The 25,114-nt window shown below is 44.8% G+C and overlaps 1 protein-coding gene across 1 annotated transcript in view; it reads left to right on the top strand.

Annotated features, from left to right (window-relative positions):
• Window positions 1-25,114, top strand: part of LOC121846113 (UPF0606 protein KIAA1549L-like) — an 89,532-nt gene that overhangs the window by 37,491 nt on the left and 26,927 nt on the right. Inside the window, 4 exon segments of the mRNA XM_042319030.1 lie at window positions 4,756-4,918; window positions 5,222-5,345; window positions 17,946-18,068; window positions 18,070-18,146. Of these exon segments, the coding sequence (XP_042174964.1) occupies window positions 4,756-4,918; window positions 5,222-5,345; window positions 17,946-18,068; window positions 18,070-18,146 (487 nt within the window).

Raw genomic sequence — 25,114 nt, forward strand, 5'->3', positions numbered from 1 at the left:
AGCTGTATGTCTCTGTGTCAGAGTGGGTAAGATCTGTCAGAGCTGTATGTCTCTGTGTCAGAGTGGGTAAGATCTGTCAGAGCTGTATGTCTCTGTGTCAGAGTGGGTAAGATCTGTCAGAGCTGTATGTCTCTGTGTCAGAGTGGGTAAGATCTGTCAGAGCTGTATGTCTCTGTGTCAGAGTGTCTCTGTCAGAGTGGGTAAGATCTGTCAGAGCTGTATGTCTCTGTGTCAGAGTGGGTAAGATCTGTCAGATGTCTCTGTCAGAGTGGGTAATGTCTCTGTGTCAGAGTGGGTAAGATCTGTCAGAGCTGTATGTCTCTGTGTCAGAGTGGGTAAGATCTGTCAGAGCTGTATGTCTCTGTGTCAGAGTGGGTAAGATCTGTCAGAGCTGTATGTCTCTGTGTCAGAGTGGGTAAGTCTGTCAGAGCTGTATGTCTCTGTGTCAGAGTGGGTAAGATCTGTCAGAGCTGTATGTCTCTGTGTCAGAGTGGGTAAGGTCTGTCAGAGCTGTATGTCTCTGTGTCAGAGTGGGTAAGGTCTGTCAGAGCTGTATGTCTCTGTGTCAGAGTGGGTAAGGTCTGTCAGAGCTGTATGTCTCTGTGTCAGAGTGGGTAAGGTCTGTCAGAGCTGTATGTCTCTGTGTCAGAGTGGGTAAGGTCTGTCAGAGCTGTATGTCTCTGTGTCAGAGTGGGTAAGGTCTGTCAGAGCTGTATGTCTCTGTGTCAGAGTGTCTCTGGTAAGGTCTGTCAGACTATCTCTGTGTCAGAGTGTCTCTGTCAGAGTGGGTAAGATCTGTCAGGCTGTATGTCTCTGTGTCAGAGTGGGTAAGTCTGTACAGTAAGACATCTAGAGCTGTATGTCTCTGTGTCAGAGTGGGTAAGATCTGTCATAGCTGTATGTCTGTGTCAGAGTGGGTGTCAGGACAGGCATATGTCTCTGTGTCAGAGTGGGTAAGTCAGTCAGGACATACTGTCTCTGTGTCAGAGTGGCTGTACAGTCAGGACATACTGTCTCTGTGTCAGAGTGGCTGTACAGTACAGGACATATGTCTCTGTGTCAGAGTGGTGTACAGGACAGGACATACTATCTCTGTGTCAGAGTGGCTGTACAGTACAGGACATACTGTCTCTGTGTCAGAGTGGCTGTACAGTACAGGACATACTATCTCTGTGTCAGAGTGGCTGTACAGTACAGGACATACTATCTCTGTGTCAGAGTGGCTGTACAGTACAGGACATACTATCTCTGTGTCAGAGTGGCTGTACAGTACAGGACATACTGTCTCTGTGTCAGAGTGGCTGTACAGTACAGGACATACTATCTCTGTGTCAGAGTGGCTGTACAGTACAGGACATACTATCTCTGTGTCAGAGTGGCTGTACAGTACAGGACATACTATCTCTGTGTCAGAGTGGCTGTACAGTACAGGACATACTATCTCTGTGTCAGAGTGTACAGTACAGGACATACTATCTCTGTGTCAGAGTGGCTGTACAGTACAGGACATACTATCTCTGTGTCAGAGTGGCTGTACAGTACAGGACATACTATCTCTGTGTCAGAGTGGCTGTACAGTACAGGACATACTATCTCTGTGTCAGAGTGGCTGTACAGTACAGGACATACTATCTCTGTGTCAGAGTGGCTGTACAGTACAGGACATACTATCTCTGTGTCAGAGTGGCTGTACAGGACAGGACATATCTCTGTGTCAGAGTGGCTGTACAGTACAGGACATACTATCTCTGTGTCAGAGTGGCTGTACAGTACAGGACATACTATCTCTGTGTCAGAGTGGCTGTACAGGACAGGACATACTATCTCTGTGTCAGAGTGGCTGTACAGTACAGGACATACTATCTCTGTGTCAGAGTGGCTGTACAGGACAGGACATACTATCTCTGTGTCAGAGTGGCTGTGTACAGGACATACTACCTCTGTGTCAGAGTGGCTGTACAGTACAGGACATACTATCTCTGTGTCAGAGTGGCTGTACAGTACAGGACATACTATCTCTGTGTCAGAGTGGCTGTACAGTACAGGACATACTGTCTCTGTGTCAGAGTGGCTGTACAGGACAGGACATACTGTCTCTGTGTCAGAGTGGCTGTACAGTACAGGACATACTATCTCTGTGTCAGAGTGGCTGTACAGTACAGGACATACTATCTCTGTGTCAGAGTGGCTGTACAGTACAGGACATACTATCTCTGTGTCAGAGTGGCTGTACAGGACAGGACATACTGTCTCTGTGTCAGAGTGGCTGTACAGTACAGGACATACTATCTCTGTGTTTAAGATGGAAAGCGTAGGTTTCAGAACAGAACAATGAAAAGCCTCAGGCAAAACACTCTCATTATTACTCACATTGGGGGAGTTTCTTCTTGACAGTATTTTTAGCATATCATTATTGTATTTCTCTCAGATTGTTGTGACTGCAAAAGGAAGTGAGGACAGTATGAGATGTGTCTGTAGAGGTACAACATAATGAAGGGAGAGGATGGAGGAAGTGAGGACAGTATGAGATGTGTCTGTAGAGGTACAACATAATGAAGGGAGAGGATGGAGGAAGGAGGACAGTATGAGATGTGTCTGTAGAGGTACAACATAATGAAGGGAGAGGATGGAGGAAGTGAGGACAGTATGAGATGTGTCTGTAGAGGTACAACATAATGAAGGGAGAGGATGGAGGAAGTGAGGACAGTATGAGATGTGTCTGTAGAGGTACAACATAATGAAGGGAGAGGAAGGAGGAAGTGAGGACAGTATGAGATGTGTCTGTAGAGGTACAACATAATGAAGGGAGAGGATGGAGGAAGTGAGGACAGTATGAGATGTGTCTGTAGAGGTACAACATAATGAAGGGAGAGGATGGAGGAAGTGAGGACAGTATGAGATGTGTCTGTAGAGGTACAACATAATGAAGGGAGAGGATGGAGGAAGTGAGGACAGTATGAGATGTGTCTGTAGAGGTACAACATAATGAAGGGAGAGGAAGGAGGAAGTGAGGACAGTATGAGATGTGTCTGTAGAGGTACAACATAATGAAGGGAGAGGATGGAGGACAGTATGAGATGTGTCTGTAGAGGTACGGCATAATGAAGGGAGAGGATGGAGGAAGTGAGGACAGTATGAGACGTGTCTGTAGAGGTACAACATAATGAAGGGAGAGGATGGAGGAAGTGAGGACAGTATGAGATGTGTCTGTAGAGGTACAACATAATGAAGGGAGAGGATGGAGGAAGTGAGGACAGTATGAGATGTGTCTGTAGAGGTACAACATAATGAAGGGAGAGGATGGAGGAAGTGAGGACAGTATGAGATGTGTCTGTAGAGGTACAACATAATGAAGGGAGAGGATGGAGGAAGTGAGGACAGTATGAGATGTGTCTGTAGAGGTACAACATAATGAAGGGAGAGGATGGAGGAGGAGATGTGTCTGTAGAGGACAGTATGACAGTATGAGATGTGTCTGTAGAGGTACAACATAATGAAGGGAGAGGATGGAGGACAGTATGAGATGTGTCTGTAGAGGTACAACATAATGAAGGGAGAGGATGGAGGACAGTATGAGATGTGTCTGTAGAGGTACGGCATTTCTCTCAGATTGTATGAAGGGAGAGGATGGAGGAAGTGAGGACAGTATGAGATGTGTCTGTAGAGGTACAACATAATGAAGGGAGAGGATGGAGGAAGTGAGGACAGTATGAGATGTGTCTGTAGAGGTACAACATAATGAAGGGAGAGGATGGAGGAAGTGAGGACAGTATGAGATGTGTCTGTAGAGGTACAACATAATGAAGGGAGAGGATGGAGGAAGTGAGGACAGTATGAGATGTGTCTGTAGAGGTACAACATAATGAAGGGAGAGGATGGAGGAAGTGAGGACAGTATGAGATGTGTCTGTAGAGGTACAACATAATGAAGGGAGGATGGAGGATGGGACAGTATGAGATGTGTCTGTAGAGGTACAACATAATGAAGGGAGAGGATGGAGGAAGTGAGGACAGTATGAGATGTGTCTGTAGAGGTACAACATAATGAAGGGAGAGGATGGAGGAAGTGAGGACAGTATGAGATGTGTCTGTAGAGGTACAACATAATGAAGGGAGAGGATGGAGGACAGTATGAGATGTGTCTGTAGAGGTACAACATAATGAAGGGAGAGGATGGAGGAAGTGAGGACAGTATGAGATGTGTCTGTAGAGGTACAACATAATGAAGGGAGAGGATGGAGGAAGTGAGGACAGTATGAGATGACTGTCTGTAGAGGTACAACATAATGAAGGGAGAGGATGGAGGACAGTATGAGATGTGTCTGTAGAGGTACGGCATAATGAAGGGAGAGGATGGAGGAAGTGAGGACAGTATGAGATGTGTCTGTAGAGGTACAACATAATGAAGGGAGAGGATGGAGGAAGTGAGGACAGTATGAGATGTGTCTGTAGAGGTACAACATAATGAAGGGAGAGGATGGAGGAAGTGAGGACAGTATGAGATGTGTCTGTAGAGGTACAACATAATGAAGGGAGAGGATGGACTACTGCTGTGATGTTGATACCATCATTGAGGAACATTTCTCACTGCAGACACATTTACCTCAGTAAAACATATCTACTGTTACTGTGTGTTCTATCATTGATGATTACATGATGACAATTCTTATACACAGCACAACAATAGGAAGGAGTGTGTGTGTGTGTGTGTTGATCCGTGCTCTCACAAAGTGTTCCTGTGTGTTTCCCCTTGTAGCCGTGGTGAAGAATCCTCCAAACAATCTGTGGATCATTGCAGCGGTGCTGGCCCCTATCGCCGTGGTAACGCTCATCATCATCATCATCACCGCCGTGCTCTGCCGGAAGAACAAGAGCGACTTCAAAGCCGACGCCATGGGCAACCTTAACCCCGTGTCAAGGTGGGCAGAGACACAGACACACACAGGCACACACACACACACACACACACACACACACACACACACACACACACACATACCAGGTAGAGGTAAATCCAGATGAAAACTGGAGACACACTGCAAAAAAATGTATTGTCTTGAGTTGTTTTCTATTACCCAAAAAATCAAGCCTTTTGTAGGTTGAAATAAGCAGAATGATCTGTCAGTGCAGTGAGATGATTCATCTTGGTAAGACGGCAGGTAAATCCATTGTTTGGGTAAACCTAGCAGATCATTGCCTATTTTTGCAGTGCATGTTTTCAGCCTACAGTCAGACTGTCAGAAGAGAGACGGGAGGAGGAAATGGATGATGACGCGTATCTTTGACACGGTTTCTCTTGTTTTTCAGACGTCATATCGGAGGGATGTTACAGGATATTACCACCAGGTATCTACCTGGTGCCTGTCTCTGTGTCTGCCTGTCTCTCTCCCTGTGTCTCTCTCTGGTGTCTGTCCTTGTCTCTCTCTGGTGTCTGTCCTTGTTTCTCTCTGGTGTCTGTCCTTGTCTCTCTCTGGTGTCTGTCCTTGTCTCTCTCTGGTGTCTGTCCTGTCTCTCTCTGGTGTCTGTCCTTGTCTCTCTCTGGTGTCTGTCCTTGTCTCTCTCTGGTGCCTGTCCTTGTCTCTCTCTGGTGTCTGTCCTTGTCTCTCTCTGGTGTCTGTCCTTGTCTCTCTCTGGTGTCTGTCCTGGTGTCTGTCTTGTCTCTCTGGTGTCTGTCCTTGTCTGTCTCTCTGGTGTCTGTCCTTGTTTCTCTCTGGTGTCTGTCCTTGTTTCTCTCTGGTGTCTGTCCTTGTCCTGTCTGTCCTTGTTTCTCTCTGGTGTCTGTCCTTGTTTCTCTCTGGTGTCTGTCCTTGTTTCTCTCTGGTGTCTGTCCTTGTTTCTCTCTGGTGTCTGTCCTTGTTTCTCTCTGGTGTCTGTCCTTGTTTCTCTCTGGTGTCTGTCCTTGTTTCTCTCTGGTGTCTGTCCTTGTCCTGGTGTCTGTCCTTGTCTCTCTCTGGTGCCTGTCCTTGTCTCTCTCTGGTGTCTGTCCTTGTTTCTCTCTGGTGTCTGTCCTTGTTTCTCTCTGGTGTCTGTCCTTGTTTCTCTCTGGTGTCTGTCCTTGTTTCTCTCTGGTGTCTGTCCTTGTTTCTCTCTGGTGTCTGTCCTTGTTTCTCTCTGGTGTCTGTCCTTGTTTCTCTCTGGTGTCTGTCCTTGTTTCTCTCTGGTGTCTGTCTCTGGTGTCTGTCCTTGTTTCTCTCTGGTGTCTGTCCTTGTTTCTCTCTGGTGTCTGTCCTTGTTTCTCTCTGGTGCCTGTCCTTGTTTCTCTCTGGTGTCTGTCCTTGTTTCTCTCTGGTGTCTGTCCTTGTTTCTCTCTGGTGTCTGTCCTTGTTTCTCTCTGGTGTCTGTCCTTGTCTCTCTCTGGTGTCTGTCCTTGTTTCTCTCTGGTGTCTGTCCTTGTTGTGAGCTGTGTGTGTCACAGGTTGGTGACACCTTAATTGGGGAGGACGGGCTCATGGTAATGACTGGAGAGAAATAAGTAGAATGGTATGAATTACATCAAACACATGGTCTGATGCCTTTCCATTTGCTTCAGCCATTATAATGAGCCGTCCTCCACTGGTGTGTCTACTAGAGGAGTGCAGGGTAATGGGGTGTTTGACTGGCATATGAAATAGGGATACGGATATGCTGCAGTTGAAATGAAGTTTGAATAGTCACTATTACATTTGATGGGTATGTTTGTTTAGGTGACTGTGTGTGTGTATTAGGGTTGGGTGGTATCCAGATGTTCATATCTTTATACCATCCTTCTCTCATCCCGGGATTTACAGTATTATCAACTTAGTACATATGGTGGTGCCAGAAAGAATTGGGAATCATTTACCAGAATGCTAACAAATTATCACAAGTAATAATTTCCATGGAGACTGCAAGCTAAATATGCTAACGAGTGAAACAATTAAATTGCTAAAACAGGCAATCCAGCACATAAAGTTATACATATATAGGTTGGAGCTGCCGAATGTCAAGCGAATGTGAACGAGAGACATTGTGCAAATGAACAAAGTTTTGACGCTGTGTCTGTGGAGTCTGGAGTCGCTAGGGCAACGGGCCTGCCTGGTAAGCTTGGAGAAGAGGGTGGAGCAGCATGTGTACACGCTGTGTCTGTGGAGTCTGGAGTCGCTAGGGCAACGGGCCTGCCTGGTAAGCTTGGAGAAGAGGGTGGAGCAGCATGTGTACACACTGTGTCTGTGTGGAGTCTGGAGTCACTAGGGCAACGGGCCTGCCTGGTAAGCTTGGAGAAGAGGGTGGAGCAGCATGTGTACACACTGTGTCTGTGTGGAGTCTGGAGTCGCTAGGGCAACGGGCCTGCCTGGTAAGCTTGGAGAAGAGGGTGGAGCAGCATGTGTACACACTGTGTCTGTGTGGAGTCTGGAGTCGCTAGGGCAACGGGCCTGCCTGGTAAGCTTGGAGAAGAGGGTGGAGCAGCATGTGTACACACTGTGTCTGTGTGGAGTCTGGAGTCACTAGGGCAACGGGCCTGCCTGGTAAGCTTGGAGAAGAGGGTGGAGCAGCATGTGTACACACTGTGTCTGTGTGGAGTCTGGAGTCACTAGGGCAACGGGCCTGCCTGGTAAGCTTGGAGAAGAGGGTGGAGCAGCATGTGTACACACTGTGTCTGTGTGGAGTCTGGAGTCACTAGGGCAACGGGCCTGGCAACGGGCCTGCTAGGGCAACGGGCCTGCCTGGTAAGCTTGGAGAAGAGGGTGGAGCAGCATGTGTACACACTGTGTCTGTGTGGAGTCTGGAGTCACTAGGGCAACGGGCCTGCCTGGTAAGCTTGGAGAAGAGGGTGGAGCAGCATGTGTACACACTGTGTCTGTGTGGAGTCTGGAGTCACTAGGGCAACGGGCCTGCCTGGTAAGCTTGAAGAAGAGGGTGGAGGAGCATGTGTACACACTGTGTCTGTGTGGAGTCTGGAGTCACTAGGGCAACGGGCCTGCCTGGTAAGCTTGAAGAAGAGGGTGGAGGAGCAGATAGTCCGAGAACAGAGAGGAGAAAAAACGTAAGGGAATCAAGATAGAGCTTTGACTTCTCAAACATCTAAATCTAACATGATGCCTCCTCACCTTATTAATTCAGCCACTTACTTAGATAACTAGCAAGAACCTCAAATTTAGGGGTCTCGTTAACTGAGAATTTTGTGTTTTTCACGCAGGAAAAAATATAAAATGCATAAGAAATATCTTGCTGTGTTTTGTAAACAACACAGATGTAAAATGCTTCTTCTTATAATTTCTGCTTGACAGGCATTCTATCAGCAGACAGCGCTCTGATTTTTAAAATTTAAATGTTAGCTTATTTGCTTTTGTGACTGCCAGCCAAATAGAGTTGTATGACTGCCAGCCAAAAACAAAAATTGACAAAAATGATTTTGTCATCTGATGAAAATGAATCTATTTTCTGCCGAATGTGTTACACCAATGTATTTTCTGTGAAGGAAACTATAGTTGCCGGTCCCTGATTACTCTATTGAAGCAACACACACTGTTGACTTTCAATATAAAACACGACCCCTGGTAATACACAGCTGGACTCACCTGCTCCTGCTTTCCCCCATTGTGATATTTACAAACAAACACGTGACTGGACCAGCTGTTCTGGGGAACTAGTAAGCTTTATACTTAAGCAATAAGGCACGAGGGGGTGTGGTATATGGCCAATATACTACGGCTAAGGGCTGTGCTTGGACACAGCCCTTAGCCGTAGTATATTGGCCATATACAACAAACCCCCGAGATGCCTTATTGCTACTATAAACTGGTTACCAATGTAATTAGAGCAGTAAAAATACATGTCTTGTCATACCAGTGGTATACGGTCTGATATACTATGGCTATCAGCCAATCAGCTTTCAGGGCTGGAACCACCCACTTTATAATGTGACATGAAATGAACACGATCTTTATCTCCTGTCATATTGACTGCAGGTATTTATAACCTTTATCTCCTGTCATATTGACTGCAGGTATTTATAATCTTTATCTCCTGTCATATTGACTGCAGGTATTTATAATCTTTATCTCCTGTCATATTGACTGCAGGTATTTATAATCTTTATCTCCTGTCATATTGACTGCAGGTATTTATAATCTTTATCTCCTGTCATATTGACTGCAGGTATTTATAATCTTTATCTCCTGTCATATTGACTGCAGGTATTTATAACCTTTATCTCCTGTCATATTGACTGCAGGTATTTATAATCTTTATCTCCTGTCATATTGACTGCAGGTATTTATAATCTTTATCTCCTGTCATATTGACTGCAGGTATTTATAATCTTTATCTCCTGTCATATTGACTGCAGGTATTTATAATCTTTATTTATATTGACTGCAGGTATTTTAATCTTTCCTGTCATATTGACTGCAGGTATTTATAATCTTTATCTCCTGTCATATTGACTGCAGGTATTTATAATCTTTATCTCCTGTCATATTGACTGCAGGTATTTATAATCTTTATCTCCTGTCATATTGACTGCAGGTATTTATAATCTTTATCTCCTGTCATATTGACTGCAGGTATTTATAATCTTTATCTCCTGTCATATTGACTGCAGGTATTTATAATCTTTATCTCCTGTCATATTGACTGCAGGTATTTATAATCTTTATCTCCTGTCATATTGACTGCAGGTATTTATAATCTTTATCTCCTGTCATATTGACTGCAGGTATTTATAATCTTTATCTCCTGTCATATTGACTGCAGGTATTTATAATCTTTATCTCCTGTCATATTGACTGCAGGTATTCACTGAAAAAGTAGCTACAAATATAAAAATGTATTGAAAAATACATTTAAAAGTAAGTAGTTTCAACGGTATTGACGGCATTGAAACCCATCCCATGGCTATTACCGAATACCTCGGGATACGGTATATACGGTATACCGCCCAAACCTAGTGTGTAGGCTACTGTGAGTGAGGGAGATGAGAGACCGCAACCAACCTAGCTGACTCAGTCTGTAGTAGACTGAAAGCTGTGTGTATGCATGTGAATGTGTGTGCGTGCGTGTACGTGCCCATGCGTGTGTGTGTATGCATGTGTGTGCTCTGAAACGAGCTCTTGGTGCATATTGCTGGAACAAGGTCAGATGTTCTCATCTTAATTGGGTAAAAATAGTCTAGCCGAGACACTAATGATTCTCCTGGCTCAGTACACAGTATAAATACACACAGATCCTACCTATACCATTACACCTGACTCCCTTCTATATGTCGAATAATGTATGTACTCTCATTGTTAACCTTCTAGACCTCATTTGTCTTTAAGAAGCAGACACACACGTGCAAACACACGCACACACCCCTGTTCTGACCTAGTTTACCCCTGTATGCGTTGTCATTCGCTATTGTTTGTATCAGTTTGGCATTACAGATCAGTTCACCATTACAGTAATACAATAACCAATCACCGATGTTCATTTTCTATGCAAAGACATGGTCCATATTTTATTATAATAATAGAAAGATAATATTAATATGAGGAGTAAATCCACAATGAGTAATAATAACTTATTTATATACATGGGGCACCATTACTGACTAGATGTGCAGAGATACGAGATAATTGACGTAGATATGTACATATAGGTAGGGAAAATGACTAGGCATCAGGATAGATAATTAACTGTAACAGCAGTGTATGTGATATTTACATTTTAGTCATTTAGCAGATGCTCTTATCTAGATGAGTTAAAAGAGTTTAACTATTTAGCAGTCTTATGGCTTGGGGGTAGAAGCTGTTCAGGGTCCTGTTAGTTCCAGATTTGGTGCATCGGTACCGCCTGCTATGCAGTAGCTGAGAGAACAGTCTATGACTTGGGTATCTGGAGTCTTTGACAATTTTTAGGGCCTTCCTCTGACAATGCCTGGTATAGGGGTCCTGTAGTGCCTTGTGGTCAGATGCCAAGCAGTTGTCATACCAAGCGGTGATGCAGCCAGTCAAGATGCTCTCAATGGTGCAGCTGTAGAACTTTTGAGGAGCTGAGGGCCCAGGCCAAATCTTTTCAGCCTCCTGAGAGGCATTGTCGTGTGCTCTTCACGATTTGTGTTGGTGTGTGGACCATGATAATTCCTTAGTGATGTGGACACCAAGGAACTTGAAGCTCTCGAACCTGCTCCACTCAGCCCTATCAATGTGGATGGGGGTGTGCTCAGACCTCAGTTTCCTGTATCCCAGATCAGCTCCTTTCCTCTTGCTGATGTTAAGGGAGAGGTTGTTGTCCTGGCACCACACTGCCAGGTCTCTGATCTCCTCCCTATAGGCTGTCTCATCGTTGTCGGTGGTATCCAATGACGGTATTGGAGTCATGCTTGGCCACGAAGTCGTGGGTGAACAGGGAGTATAGGAGTGGACTAAGCACGCACCCCTGAGTGGCCCCGGTGTTGAGGGTCAGCGTGGCGGATGTGTTGTTGCCAACCCTGTTTAATCCCAGGGTCCTTAGCTTAGTAATGATCTTGGAGTCAATGAACAGCATTCTCATGTACAGTAGGTTCTCCTTTTGTCCAGGTTGGAAAGGGCAGTGTGGATTGCAATAGAGGTTGCATCATCTGTGGATATGTGGCAGTATGTGAATTGGATCCAGGCTGTTTGGGATGAAGGTGTTGATGTGAGCCATGACAAGCCATTCAAAGCATTTCATGGCTACAGATGTGACTGCTATGAAAGTCATTTCGTCAGATTACCTTGGCGTTCTTGGGCACAGGGACACACAGTGTTTACATTTTTAAAATTTACATTTTAATTTAACTAGGAAAGTCAGTTATGAACAAAAACACAAACTGAACAACGCTGGGCAAATTGTGCACCGCCCTATGGGACTCCCAATCACGGTGAGTATCGGTGTGATACAGCCTGGAGTCACGGTGTGATACAGCCTGGATTCGAACCAGGGTGTCTATAGTGACACCTCAAGCACTGAGATGCAGTGCCTTATCCCGCTGCACCACTCGGGAGACCTTGAAATATTTAGCATTACAGACAGGGTCAGGGAGAGGTTGAAAATGTCAGTGAAGACACTTGCCACCTGGTCAGTGCATGCTCTGAGTACATGTCCTGGTAATACATCTGGCACTACGGCCTTGTGAATGTTGACCTGTTTAAGGGTCTTACTACATCGGCTCTGGAGAGCGTGATCACACTGTCGTCCGGAACAGTTGGTGCTCTCATGCATGGTGGGCGGCAGGGTAGCCTAGTGGTTAGAGCGTTGGACTAGTAACCGGAAGGTTGCAAGTTCAAACCCTCGAGCTGACAAGGTACAAATCTGTCGTTCTGCCCCTGAACAGGCAGTTAACCCACTGTTCCTAGGCCGTCATTGAAAATAAGAATTTGTTCTTAACTGACTTGCCTAGTAAAATAAAGGTAAAAATAAAAATAAATAAAATGGTTGCTACCCTCGAAGCCAGTATAGAAGGTATTTAGCTCGTCTGGTAGGATTGCATCACTGGACAGCTCGCGGCTGGGTTTCCCTTTGTAATCCATGCTAGCCCTTCCACATCTGACAAGCGACAGAGCCAATGTAGTAGGATTCGATCTTGGTCCTGTATTGACGCTTTGCCTGTTTGATGGTTCGTCGGAGGGTGTAGCGGGATTTCTTTTAAGCGTCCAGATTAGTGTCCCGCTCCTTTAAAGCGACAGGTCTAGCCTTTAGCTCAGTGCAGATATTTCCTGTAATCCATGGCTTCTGATTGGAATGTGGGGACGATGTCATCTATGCCCTTATTTTTGTAACAGTATTTTTATTGGAATTTCACAATTTTCACCCATATTAAGAGATACAACAACAGAGACAAAGCACACAGAACAAAAACAAGAAAAACAGCACCCACTTACACATATCTACGCACATATATATATATATACACATACATACATACACACACATACATATACCCATGCATATACACACACATACGCATACATACGCGCACGCACGCACACACACACATACACACCCATACATACGTACACCATTTTCCTCTTCCCGCTCGGTGCTTCTCTCACCCCGTCACCATCATTGCGTCTCTCAATACATACATTTTAAACAAACTTACAAACAGAAATTAAACAAAAAAGCTCAGTTTAAACCAAGAGGTTAGGTTCCACACATGGAACGTACAGTGTAGTTCTGAAATACATAGATCCCCGCCATTCTAAGAGAATCCTTGCAGCATAATAGCTGATACCTCAGGTTCTAGGTAATTTAGATAAGGTTCCCATACTTTGTAGAACTGGTCTGTTTTAGAATGCAATGTACATGTCAGATATTCCAGAGGCGCCCATTCAAATAGTATCTTATGCCAATCTTTAATAGAAGGAACCTTATCACTAATCCACTGTAAAAGGATGTTTTTCCTCGCTGCGAAGGTAAGGATGTTGTAAAGCCTCCTTTTACCCACAGAAGTAACATGCCTACTAGGGAGACCTAACAGTAAAGAAACTGGGTCCAATTCTAGATCAACCCCTAGGATCTTTTCAATTTCTTGCAGAACACCAGACCAGTATCTTTGTATTTTGGTACATGACCATAAACAATGTGTTAAGGTGCCTGTATCAGTTTTGCATTTAAGACACTGAGGGGAAGAGGAAGTGGGACTAAAAGCATGTCTGCGATTTGGGGATATATGCAATCTGTGTATTATTCTTAATTGGATTGCTCTAGTACGGTTACATATAGATATTGTTTTTGCATATCTCCAAATGTCCTCCCACATATCTTCGTCAATAGTAACAGACAATTCTTTCTCCCACACTTGTTTCACCATCTATGCCCTTATTAATGAAGCCGGTGACTGATGTGGTTAGCTCCTCAATGCCATCGGATGAATCCTGGAACATATTCCAGTCTATGCTAGCAAAACAGTCCTGTAGTTTAGCATGTGTGTGTGTTCGTGCAGTTGCCTATCCTCCATCAGTGGATCAACGATAGAAGCTCCATTATGTTTACCAAAGGGATATCCCTCTGCCTGTCTGTGTCCACCTTTCACTCTCTCTGTTTGTTTCTGTCTTTGCACCATCAGCCAGTCTGTACAGTATATTGAGGTGGATGTTATTGAGGCAGACACTGTGAAATATGCTGGGGCCCTGAGGAGTGAACCCATGGGGTTAAACCTGGTTCTTGCTGTGTTGGAGCAGTCCAGTTGTCAATATGAGGGATGGACAAATACCTTGGGAATTTGCATTCTACCACACTTTTTTAAGTACATCACTTGGGGGAAAAAATAATTGAATAGTGATGCTGTGAATATCACCTCTCAGTGGTACTGTCATGCTGTGTGACTGCAGATGTAGCACTTTCCCTCTATATCCCTCTGAGAACCACTCCTCTGACAGCCCTGGAGCCAGCACTTCCTCTATATCCCTCTGAGAACCACTCCTCTGACAGCCCTGAATCCAGCACTTCCTCGATATCCCTCTGATAACCACTCCTCTGACAGCCCTGCAGCCAGCACTTCCTCTATATCCCTCTGAGAACCACTGCTCTGACAAGCCAGCACTTCCTCTATATCCCTCTGAGAACCACTCCTCTGACAGCCCTGAAGCCAGCACTTCCTCTATATCCCTCTGATAACCACTCCTCTGACAGCCCTGCAGCCAGCACTTCCTCTGATCCCTCTGAGAACCACTCCTCTGACAGCCCTGGAGCCAGCACTTCCTCTATATCCCTCTGAGAACCACTCCTCTGAGAACCACTCCTCTACAGCCCTGGAGCCAGCACTTCCTCTATATCCCTCTGAGAACCACTCCTCTGACAGCCCTGGAGCCAGCACTTCCTCTATATCCCTCTGAGAACCACTCCTCTGACAGCCCTGGAGCCAGCACTTCCTCTATATCCCTCTGAGAACCACTCCTCTGACAGCCCTGGAGCCAGCACTTCCTCTATATCCCTCTGAGAACCACTCCTCTGAGAACAGCCCTGGAGCCAGCACTTCCTCTATATCCCTCTGAGAACCACTCCTCTGACAGCCCTGGAGCCAGCACTTCCTCTATATCCCTCTGAACCACTCCTCTAACAGCCCTGGAGCCAACCATCCCTCTCCTCACTTCCTCTATATCCCTCTGAGAACCACTGACAGCCCTCTGACAGCCCTGAGCCAGCACTTCCTCTATATCCCTCTGAGAACCACTCCTCTGACAGCCCTGGAGCCAGCACTTTTAGTCTCGTGAAAACTTCACCACCATCCACACCTCTGTGTGTGTGTGTGTGTTTAAGACTTTATATAAACCACCCCACTGTGTCTCTCTCCTCTTCTGTCTGGAGTCTGACTACATTAGAATAGTCTTTGAATCTCATCTTTTTATTGCCCTCTGTGATTCATTTATTAGACATTAGAAGGAGAGAAAGTGAGATCAAAGAAGTCTTCATAAAATCTATGTGTATGGAGTTCAAGACACATGAACTAGAGTTCTGAAAAGTCATTTAGGCATTTCAGTTTTCTGTCTGAATGTGTGTGTCTGTCTGACTGCCTGTATATCTCTTTAAATGTGTGTATCAATTAATCAAATGTATTTATAAAGTCCTTCTTACATCAGCTGATGTCACAAAGTGCTGTACAGAAACCCAGCCTAAAACCCCAAACAGCAAGCAATGCAGGTGTAGAAGCACGGTGGCTAGGAAAAACTCCCTAGAAAGGTCATAACCTAGGAAGAAACCAGGCTATGAGGGGTGGCCAGTCCTGTTCTGGCTGTGCCGGGTGAAGATTATAGATGTTCAAATGTTTATAGATGACCAACAGGGTCAAATAATAATAATTGCAGTGGTTGTAGAGGGTGCATCAGGTCAGCACCTCAGGAGTAAATGTCAGTTGGCTTTTCATAGCCGATCATTCAGAGTATCTCTACCGCTCCTGCTGTCTCTAGAGAGATGAAAACAGGTCTGGGACAGGTAGCACGTCCGGTGAACAGATCAGGGTTCCATAGCCGCAGGCAGAACAGTTGAAACTGGAGCAGCAGCACAACCAGGTGAACTGGGGAAAGCAAGGAGTCATCAGGCCAGGTAGTCCTGAGGCATGGTCCTAGGGCTCAGGTCCTCAGAGAGAAAGATAGAAAGAGAGAAAGGAAGAAAGAAAAAGAGAGAGAGAATTAGAGAGAGCATACTTAAATTCACACAGGACATCGGATAAGAGAAATCGAGACATCGAGAAATACTCCAGATATAACAGACTGACCCTAGCCCCCTGACACACAAACTATTGCAGCATAAATAATGGAGGCTGAGACAGGAGAGGAGACACCATGGCAGGGCCAAACAGGCAAGATATAGCCCCACCCACTGCCCAAGCACAGCCCCCACACCACTAGAGGGATATCGTCAACCACCAACTTACCATCCTGAGACAAGAATGAGTATAGCCCACGAAGATCTCCCCACTGCACAAACCCAAGGGGGGGCGCCAACCCAGACAGGAAGATCACGTCAGTGACTCAGCCCACTCAAGTGACTCACCCCTCCTAGGGACAGCATGGAAGAGCCCTAGTAAGCCAGTGACTCAGCCCCTGTAATAGGGTTAGAGGCAGAGAATCCCAGTGGAAATAGGAGAACCGGCCAGGCAGAGACAGCAAGGGCGGTTCGTTGCTCCAGAGCCTTTCCGTTCACCTTCACACTCCTGGGCCAGACTACACTCAATCATAGGACCTACTGAAGAGATGAGTCTTCAATAAATACTTAAAGGTCGAGACCGAGTCTGTGTCTCTCACATGTATAGGCAGACCATTCCATAAAAATTGAGCTCTAGGAGAAAGCCCTGTCTCCAGCTGTTTGCTTAGAAATTCTAGGGACAGTAAGGAGGCCTGCGTCTTGTGACCGTAGCGTACGTGTAGGTATGTACGGCAGGACCAAATCGAAAAGATGGGTAGGAGCAAGCCCATGTAATGCTTTGTAGGTTAGCAGTAAAACCTTGAAATCAGCCCTTGCCTTAACATGAAGCCAGTGTAGGGAGGCTAGCACTGGAGTAATATGATCAAATTGTTTGGTTCTAGTCAGAATTCTAGCAGCCGTGTTTAGCACTAACTGAAGTTTATTTAGTGCTTTATCCAGGTAGTCTGAAAGTAGAGCATTGCAGTAGTTTAACCTAGAAGTGACAAAAGCATTGATGACTTTTTCTGTATCCTTTTTGGACAGACAGTTTCTGATTTTTGCAATGTTACGTAGATGGAAAAAAGCTGTCCTTGAAATATGCTCGTCAAAATAGAGATCAGGGTCCAGAGTAAAGCTGAGGTCCTTCAGTTTTATTTGAGAAGACTGTACAACCATCAAGATTAATTGTCAGATTCAACAGAAGATCTCTTTCTTGGGACCTAGAACAAGCATCTCTGTTTTGTTCAAGTTTAAAAGTAGACAATTTGCCGCCATCCACTTCCTTATGTCTGAAACACAGGCTTCCAGGGAGGGTAATTTTGGGGCTTCACCATGTTTCATCGAAATGTACAGCTGTGTGTCGTCTGCATAGCAGTGAAAGTTAACATTATGTTTCCGAATGACATCACCTAGAGGTAAAATATATAGTGAAAACAATAGTGGTCATAAAATGGAGCCTTGAGGAACACTGAAATTTACAGTTGATTTGAGGACAAACCATTCATAGAGACAAATTAAAATCTTCCCGACAGATAAGATCTAAACCAGGCCAGAACTTGTCCGTGTAGACCAATTTGGGTTTCCAATCTCTCCAAAAGAATGTGGTGATCGATGGTATCAAAAGCAGCACTAAGGTCTGGGAGCACGAGGACAGATGCAGAGCCTTGGTCTGACGCCATTAAAAGGTCATTTACCACCTTCACAAGTTTAGTATGTCTCTTTAAATGTGCGTTTGTCTCTGTCTGTGTATACAGAATATGCTGACCATGTGTGTGCCATTTAGATGGCCATTGAGACGGAAAGCTTGCATCCATCACTCACCTGTTTCCACTCATCTCTCTCCCCCCTTCGTCCTCCCTACAGCCTGTCCAGGGCTTTGACTATGCCAAGCAGCACCTGGGCCGCGTGCAGGGTGGGGAGGGAGAGACCCTCCCCGTGACCCAGGACACCCTGGTGCTGCCCCTGCCCATCCGGGAAGCCCCCCCTCTCCCTCTCCCTGGAGAAGGCCCTGCACCAGGACGGCACCGCCAACAAGAAGACCCTCAACTCGGACATACGCAAGAGGTACTAAAGTCACATACACACCTCACATGTCCATACAGAGGGTGTCATAGGAATATATCTACAGTTTAAACTACTTGTTTTGTGTTGAGCCAATCAGATGTGATGTTATTGAGCTGGATAAGCCTATTGTGCTCCTGCAGAGGAGAGAGGATGTGACTGGCTAGTAGCTGAGCTCCATTCACGTCAGACTATTGTTATTCAGTTAAATATAGAGAGGGGAGATATTTCAGGAATACATTTACTCTAGTGTTCTTGTCTTGAAGCGCTTTCCTGAGATCCATAGACCTCAGATTATTATCAGTCGAATCATAGCAATTTATTCAGGAATGGTATTTTTACCTCTTCTTTTGTCTACGTTAAAGGAATTTCCTGATATCTTTCCATAAGACTATTATGAGTGAATTGGCCCTGTGGGTAAAATCCTTAATGCTGTTCTGGATGAGACACTGATGTTACCATGGCGTTATCTCCTTACCTCATTTTAGTTTACTGTATGTCCTACTTTGATGTTGGCTAGACCTTCATAAAACCCTCACCATCGTAATGCACTACACAAATGCCTAAAGTCTTCTTCCCATGTTTTCTGATATTGTACTGTGGATGTTGACAAGCATCTCTAGTTAAAGGGATAGTTCAGGGTAGCTAGGGGAATTCAGGGGCAGTTTGGAGGCTTTTAAATTACAAATTACAACGTTCTGACTTTAAGAGGCAGGGTTATAAGAGTTGTGGTGAAGCTCAGCTGTGGTCTCAAATCAAATCAAATCAAATTTCAAATCAAATTTTATTTGTCACATACACATGGTTAGCAGATGTTAATGCGAGTGTAGCGAAATGCTTGTGCTTCTAGTTCCGACAATGCAGTAATAACGAACAAGTAATCTAACTAACAATTCCAAAAAACTACTGTCTTATACACAGTGTAAGGGGATAAAGAATATGTACATAAGGATATATGAATGAGTGATGGTAAAGAGCAGCATAGGCAAGATACAGTAGATGATATCGAGTACAGTATATACATATGAGATGAGTATGTAAACCAAGTGGCATAGTTAAAGTGGCTAGTGATACATGTATTACATAAGGATGCAGTCGATGATATAGAGTACAGTATCTACGTATGCATATGAGATGAATAATGTAGGGTAAGTAACATTATATAAGGTAGCATTGTTTAAAGTGGCTAGTGATATATTTACATCATTTCCCATCAATTCCCATTATTAAAGTGGCTGGAGTTGAGTCAGTGTCATTGACAGTGTGTTGGCAGCAGCCACTCAATGTTAGTGGTGGCTGTTTAACAGTCTGATGGCCTTGAGATAGAAGCTGTTTTTCAGTCTCTCGGTCCCAGCTTTGATGCACCTGTACTGACCTCGCCTTCTGGATGACAGCGGGGTGAACAGGCAGTGGCTCGGGTGGTTGATGTCCTTGATGATCTTTATGGCCTTCCTGTAGCATCGGGTGGTGTAGGTGTCCTGGAGGGCAGGTAGTTTGCCCCCGGTGATGCGTTGTGCAGACCTCACTACCCTCTGGAGAGCCTTACGGTTGAGGGCGGTGCAGTTGCCATACCAGGCGGTGATACAGCCCGCCAGGATGCTCTCGATTGTGCATCTGTAGAAGTTTGTGAGTGCTTTTGGTGACAAGCCCGAATTTCTTCAGCCTCCTGAGGTTGAAGAGGCGCTGCTGCGCCTTCTTCACGATGCTGTTTGTGTGAGTGGACCAATTCAGTTTGTCTGTGATGTGTATGCCGAGGAACTTAAAACTTGCTACCCTCTCCACTACTGTTCCATCGATGTGGATGGGGGGGTGTTCCCTCTGCTGTTTCCTGAAGTCCACAATCATCTCCTTAGTTTTGTTGACGTTGAGTGTGAGGTTATTTTCCTGACACCACACTCCGAGGGCCCTCACCTCCTCCCTGTAGGCCGTCTCGTCGTTGTTGGTAATCAAGCCTAACACTGTTGTGTTGTCCGCAAACTTGATGATTGAGTTGGAGGCGTGCGTGGCCACGCAGTCGTGGGTGAACAGGGAGTACAGGAGAGGGCTCAGAACGCACCCTTGTGGGGCCCCAGTGTTGAAGATCAGTGGGGAGGAGATGTTGTTGCCTACCCTCACCACCTGGGGCGGCCCGTCAGGAAGTCCAGTACCCAGTTGCACAGGGCGGGGTCGAGACCCAGGGTCTCGAGCTTGATGACGAGCTTGGAGGGTACTATGGTGTTGAATGCCGAGCTGTAGTCGATGAACAGCATTCTCACATAGGTATTCCTCTTGTCCAGATGGGTTAGGGCAGTGTGCAGTGTGGTTGAGATTGCATCGTCTGTGGACCTATTTGGGCGGTAAGCAAATTGGAGTGGGTCTAGGGTGTCAGGTAGGGTGGAGGTGATATGGTCCTTGACTAGTCTCTCAAAGCACTTCATGATGACGGATGTGAGTGCTACGGGGCGGTAGTCGTTTAGCTCAGTTACCTTAGCTTTCTTGGGAACAGGAACAATGGTGGCCCTCTTGAAGCATGTGGGAACAGCAGACTGGTATAGGGATTGATTGAATATGTCCGTAAACACACCGGCCAGCTGGTCTGCGCATGCTCTGAGGGCGCGGCTGGGGATGCCGTCTGGGCCTGCAGCCTTGCGAGGGTTAACACGTTTAAATGTCTTACTCACCTCGGCTGCAGTGAAGGAGAGACCGCATGTTTTCGTTGCAGGCCGTGTCAGTGGCACTGTATTGTCCTCAAAGCGGGCAAAAAGTTATTTAGTCTGCCTGGGAGCAAGACATCCTGGTCCGTGACTGGGCTGGATTTCTTCCTGTAGTCCGTGATTGACTGTAGACCCTGCCACATGCCTCTTGTGTCTGAGCCGTTGAATTGAGATTCTACTTTGTCTCTGTACTGGCGCTTAGCTTGTTTGATAGCCTTGCGGAGGGAATAGCTGCACTGTTTGTATTCAGTCATGTCACCAGACACCTTGCCCTGATTAAAAGCAGTGGTTCGCGCTTTCAGTTTCACACGAATGCTGCCATCAATCCACGGTTTCTGGTTAGGGAATGTTTTAATCGTTGCTATGGGAACGACATCTTCAACACACGTTCTAATGAACTCGCACACCGAATCAGCGTATTCGTCAATGTTGTTGTCTGACGCAATACGAAACATCTCCCAGTCCACGTGATGGAAGCAGTCTTGGAGTGTGGAGTCAGCTTGGTCGGACCAGCGTTGGACAGACCTCAGCGTGGGAGCCTCTTGTCTGCCATGTATGATGTGATAGAATATAATAGATTAGAACTGAATATAATGGAATGGAATAGAATAGATTAGAACTGAATGGAATGGACTGGAATAGAATAGATTAGAACTGAATGGAATAGAATAGAATAGAATAGATTAGAACTGAATGGAATAGATTAGATTATAACTGAATGGAATGGAATATATTAGAACTGAATAGAATGGAATGGAATGGAATAGAATAGATTAGAACTGAATAGAATGGAATGGAATGGAATAGAATAGATTAGAACTGAATGGAATGGAATAGAATAGATTAGAACTGAATAGAATGGAATGGAATGGAATAGAATAGATTAGAACTGAATAGAATGGAATGGAATGGAATAGATTAGAACTGAATGGAATAGATTAGATTAGAACTGAATGGAATAGAATAGATTAGAACTGAATGGAATGGAATAGAATAGATTAGAACTGAATAGAATGGAATGGAATGGAATAGAATAGATTAGAACTGAATGGAATGGAATGGAATAGAATAGATTAGAACTGAATGGAATAGAATGGAACTGGAATGGAATAGAATAGATTAGAACTGAATAGAATGGAATGGAATGGAATAGAATGGAATGAATGGAATGGAATGGAATAGAATAGATTAGAACTGAATGGAATAGAATAGATTAGAACGGAATGGAATGGAATAGAATAGAACTGAATGGAATGGACTAGAACTGAATAATAGAACGGAATGGAATAGAATAGATTAGAACTGAATGGAATGGAATGGAATAGAATAGATTAGAACTGAATGGAATGGAATGGAATGGAATAGATTAGATTAGAACTGAATGGAATAGATTAGATTAGAACTGAATGGAATGGAATAGAATAGATTAGAACTGAATAGAATGGAATATAATAGATTAGAACAGAATAGAATGGAATGGAATAGATTAGAACTGAATAGAATGGAATGGAATATAATGGAATGGAATAGATTAGAACTGAATGGAATGGAATAGAATAGATTAGAACTGAATAGAATGGAATGGAATAGAATTGAATGGAATGGATTAGAACGGAATGGAATGGAATAGATTAGAACTGAATGGAATAGATTAGAACTGAATTGAATAGAATAGATTAGAACTGAATAGAATGGAATGGAATAGAATAGATTAGAACTGAATAGAATGGAATGGAATAGAATAGATTAGAACTGAATAGAATGGAATGGAATAGAATAGATTAGAACTGAATAGAATGGATTCGAACTTTAATAGAAGAGAATAGATCAGAACTGAATAGAATAGAATGGAATAGAATAGATTAGGACTGAATGGAATGGATTCGAACTTAATAGAATAGATCAGAATTGAATGGAATGGAATAGAATAGATTAGAATTGAATAGAATGGAATGGAATAGAATATATTATAATTTAATAGAATGGAATAGAATAGATTAGAACTGAATGGAATAGAATAGAACGGAATGGAATGGAATGGAATGGAATAGAATAGATTAGAACTGAATTGAATAGAACGGAATGGAATGGAATAGAATAGAATGGAATGGAAAAGGTTAGAACTTAATAGAATAGATCAGAACTGAACAGAATGGAATGGAATGGAATAGAATATATTAGAACTGATTGGAATGGAATATAATAGAACACTCCTGTCCTCTGACATCTACCCCCATGCTGACTAATAGTGAATCATTAGACGGGTGTCTCTGTATGGACAGGTGGAATCAACCAATCACCACATCTGACAGGGACAGGGGGGCCCTTAGGTAAATGCTAAATCATGCTAAATTGTTCTGCGAGGGAGCAGAAAAGGACTTCATTTTTCACAATGCTGCAGGAGAACAAGCATGGAATGAGGATTGGTTCTGGTGAAGATTAGACTATGAAACAGATAAAGGGATTGTTTTAGGAGCATCCTATGACCCCGAACTCAAGGTTCTGATCCTTCTCACCATCAACAAAGTGATTCCTGTTATCTTTGGCTTCTCATTCATGGTTGGGCTGGTGTGTTGTTGTGACTACCACTGGACCTATTTTTAGAGTTTCTTTAGCTGAGTCAAGACGAACAGCAGCTTGGTGTCATCATCACAGCCTTATCCATTTTGGTGACATCATCACAGCATAGATGCGGTAAAGAGGTCAATCGAACTCGACCAAAACAATGGAATTCCCATGGAAACGCATGGGGAAAGGGTTGTGGGGGAAAGATCCAGTATCTCACATTATGTTGAGGTAAAAATCTGAGTATAATGCTTCTATGGATGTCAACCCCAACACATGTTCATGTCATCGTCACCAATCAACCAATCAATTACAGTTAAAAATGACTTTGACTACCACCACCGATTAACCAGCTTATACAAACAGGAGTGCCACTAGAGATTCTGGGTTTGAGTCCAGGCTCTGCCTCAGTGGTCCAGTAAAGCTGAAAATAAACAACTTCTTCATCTTATGCAACAAAAAACCTGTCTCAAATGGTCCAAGTCAGACTTAGTGGTCCAGTGTACCACTAGAGATTCTGGGTTTGAGTCCAGGCTCTGTCTCAGTGGTCCAGTGCTAGCTGTGCCACTAGAGATTCTCAGTGAGTCCAATGCTCTGCAGTTTGGTCCAGTGCTAGCTGTGCCACTAGAGATTCTGGGTTTGAGTCCAGGCTCTGTCTCAGTGGTCCAGTGCTAGCTGTGCCACTAGAGATTCTGGGTTTGAGTCCAGGCTCTGTCTCAGTGGTCCAGTGCTAGCTGTGCCACTAGAGATTCTGGGTTTGAGTCCAGGCTCTGTCTCAGTGGTCCAGTGCTAGCTGTGCCACTAGAGATTCTGGGTTTGAGTCCAGGCTCTGTCTCAGTGGTCCAGTGCTAGCTGTGCCACTAGAGATTCTGGGTTTGAGTCCAGGCTCTGCCTCAGTGGTCCAGTGCTAGCTGTGCCACTAGAGATTCTGGGTTTGAGTCCAGGCTCTGTCTCAGTGGTCCAGTGCTAGCTGTGCCACTAGAGATTCTGGGTTTGAGTCCAGGCTCTGTCTCAGTGGTCCAGTGCTAGCTGTGCCACTAGAGATTCTGGGTTTGAGTCCAGGCTCTGTCTCAGTGGTCCAGTGCTAGCTGTGCCACTAGAGATTCTGGGTTTGAGTCCAGGCTCTGTGGGTTTGAGTGGTCCAGTGCTAGCTGTGCCACTAGAGATTCTGGGGAGACCCATGGGGCAGTGCAGCTGGCCCAGCATCGATCCGGGTTTTCCAGGGGGGGTTCGGTCGGCAGGGATGTCCTTGTCCCATCACGCACTAGCGCCTCCTGTGGTGGGCCTGACACGGTCGCCAGGTAAACCTGTTTCCTGCTGACATATTGGTGCGGCTGGCTTACGAGATTAAGTTTGAGCATTTTGTCAAGAAGCAGTGCGGCTTGGTTGGGTTGTGTTTAGGTGGACGCACGGCTCTCTCATTCGCCTCTCCCGAGTCCGTCGGGAGTTGCAGCCATGAGACAAGACCCAATTAGATACCACGAAATTGGGGGTAAAACATTTTTTTAATACAATGAATTATCATGAAAGATTTGATGTATATCGTATCTTGTTAGATCAGATTTGTTGAAAGTGCGCCAATCTGGTCAATAGAACACTCTGCATCAATCGCGCCCCTTATATCCACTTTGGTGACATCCACAATCCTTATCCACTGGTGACATCATTATAGCCTCATCCACTGGTGAGCATTTCATCATAGCCTCATCCACT

The sequence above is a fragment of the Oncorhynchus tshawytscha genome, unplaced genomic scaffold (assembly GCF_018296145.1).
Source record: "Oncorhynchus tshawytscha isolate Ot180627B unplaced genomic scaffold, Otsh_v2.0 Un_contig_57_pilon_pilon, whole genome shotgun sequence".
Classification (NCBI taxonomy): Eukaryota; Metazoa; Chordata; class Actinopteri; order Salmoniformes; family Salmonidae; genus Oncorhynchus; species Oncorhynchus tshawytscha.